General features: G+C 25.8%; 1 protein-coding gene across 2 annotated transcripts in view; it reads right to left on the bottom strand.

Annotated features, from left to right (window-relative positions):
• Window positions 1-2,500, bottom strand: part of LOC122333897 (WD repeat-containing protein 70) — a 58,582-nt gene that overhangs the window by 45,660 nt on the left and 10,422 nt on the right. The window contains exon 9 of one of the 2 annotated variants that reach the window (XM_043231753.1): window positions 56-132. The exons of the other annotated variant lie outside the window; for it this stretch is intronic. Within the exon in view, the coding sequence (XP_043087688.1) occupies window positions 56-132 (77 nt within the window). The remainder of the gene's footprint in view (window positions 1-55; window positions 133-2,500) is intronic. 2 annotated transcript variants of the gene reach the window in all.

The raw sequence follows: 2,500 nt of genomic DNA, 5'->3' as shown, positions 1-2,500 counted from the left end.
CCAAAACGGCCGTTCGAGAGACGGTTCGTACGTTCACCAAACGCCAGAAACTCACCCGTCATTGGAGCAGGTCAGAAACTCCTCTTTAATTTTGGGATGCCAGCAGCCGTCGTTCAGCATCGCTGTGTGACCCTAAGAGACACAGCACAGATTCACATCACTTTTAAGAAGCTGAGAGCTAATTAAGAAACATTACAATCTGAATCGGGAAAAAATAAATAAATAAATAAAAAAAAAAAAAAAAAATAATAATAATAATAATAATAATAATAATAATAATAATATATATATATATATATATATATATATATATATATATATATATATATATATATATATATATATATATATAATTTTTTAGTATATATATATATATATATATATATATAAATAAATAAACAGTTTGAATCATAAAGAAATAAATATACACAGCAAGTAAAATACTAATTAATACCAACAAATGAAATTTTAACCTGAATGAAATGGCAATAGATTAACAAATAAATAATTTTAATCATATTGATACATCTGGGTGCAATTCCAAAGGTTTGGTTCATATCAATAAATAAAATTAAAACTAAACGAAATCGAACGAATAATTTGGATCATAGTAATAAAATACAAATGTCAAAATCCTATAAATAGCTCAATAATGCATACATAAATCCAAATAATATATGAACAACATTAACAAAATTAATAAATAAAAAAAAACGAAAAAAATCATTTTATGGATGCAATTCCTAAAATTTGGTTCATATTAATTCATTTTTAAAATAATTAAAATCTGTATTAAAATGTAAGAATCACATTATTACATAAAACAAAATAATATTTTAATGAATATCTTGAATATAATATTTTAATGAATATATCTATATCTATATATCTATATATATATATATATATATATATATATATATATATATATATATATATATATATATATATATAAAACCTATACTATATATATATATAATTTAAATACATAATACATAATAATTTGAATCATGCTACTCAAAATGTAAAAAGAAAAAACTACTAATACTATTCCAGTAAAAATAGAATCGCATTAATGCATAAATAATAAAAATAATATTGTAATTAATAACGCATTAAAACATAAAAAAAAAATCTGGACCAGATTCCAAAAAATATATCAAATAAATAAATAAAACAGAAAAAGCGCTACAATTTAAATGCAATTCCAATAAATCATTTGAATCACGTTACTAAATAAAAAAAATGTAGTAATTTAAACAAGTACATTTCCAATAAATAATTGACCTTGTCAAAAAAGCTGATTATATAAAATGTAATAATTGTTTTGTACATTAACCAGTGTGCATGTATATGTATATATCAGCCTAACATGAATAAAACAGCGTTCTGTCTGTTTCACATTGACGCTCTACAGAAGAAAACATGTTTCTGGTGTTGACTTTAACGTGTTAATTTAGACGCAGGAAATGAGAGTCCAATCGGAGAACAGGAAGCGCTGTTATAAAGTCATTGCGAGCGAGTAAATAAAGCTGTCAGTGATTGTCTGTAATGATGAGCACATGCTGCCTCGTTTGAAGCGCATTATTAAAGCGTGCCCTTCGCTCGCTGCATCATAACAAATATGTTCGGGATATTCTCCCGCAAGCCTTTGTTCGCTTGACCTCGTGAGACACAAAACACAGATTCAGAGGATATCTGGCTGAATGCTGTGACTCAGCATCACAACTACTTCCTGTCGGCCGGTGACTAAACAGGAAACAAAAGACGGTTTGTTTGGAGCCGCTGACCTCAGACGCAATACGAACGAAAAATAAAAGAAAAACTGTCGAAAATTCTGTTTGCTAAATGAAAGAAAATATAAATATTTAACACTAAAACCTTTTTGTGCTCTTGTTCTTTTTATTAGTTGTGTTTTTTTTTTATAACTAATGTTTTTATTTTTTTTTCTCACCAGGACTGCATTTATTTGATCAAACACGTTAGAAATTGTGAAATGTTATTTTAATTCGAAATAACCGTTTTCTATATAAATACATTTTAAAATAAAATTGATTCCCGTGATGCAAATCTGAATTATGATCATTAGTGCTCATTTATTAATAATGGTTGTTAATAATATTATTTTTGAAAGCAGCTTGACATTTTTGTGGAAACTCTAAAGCTTTATATTTTTCGGGATTCGCAGATGAATAGTTTTTTTGAGTAAAACTAAATAAGCAATTTATCGGATTTATTTAAATATTTAAATAAAATATATATATATATTTTTTTAAATAAATTTAAATAATTATTTACATTTATTTACTGTCACTTTTAATGCGTTCTAAATAAATAGAAATATTAAATTCATTTTTTTCAACTAAACACTACCCCGAAGTATCACAAGAGTTTTCGACATTAATGTTTTTTGAGCAGCAAAGCAGTATATTATTATGATTTCTGAAAGATCACGTGACACTAAAGACTGGAGTAACGATGCTAAAAATTAAGCGGTGCA

This window comes from Puntigrus tetrazona, unplaced genomic scaffold (genome assembly GCF_018831695.1).
Source record: "Puntigrus tetrazona isolate hp1 unplaced genomic scaffold, ASM1883169v1 S000000401, whole genome shotgun sequence".
NCBI classification, from domain to species: Eukaryota; Metazoa; Chordata; class Actinopteri; order Cypriniformes; family Cyprinidae; genus Puntigrus; species Puntigrus tetrazona.
This window is presented reverse-complemented; position numbering and strand designations above follow the sequence as displayed.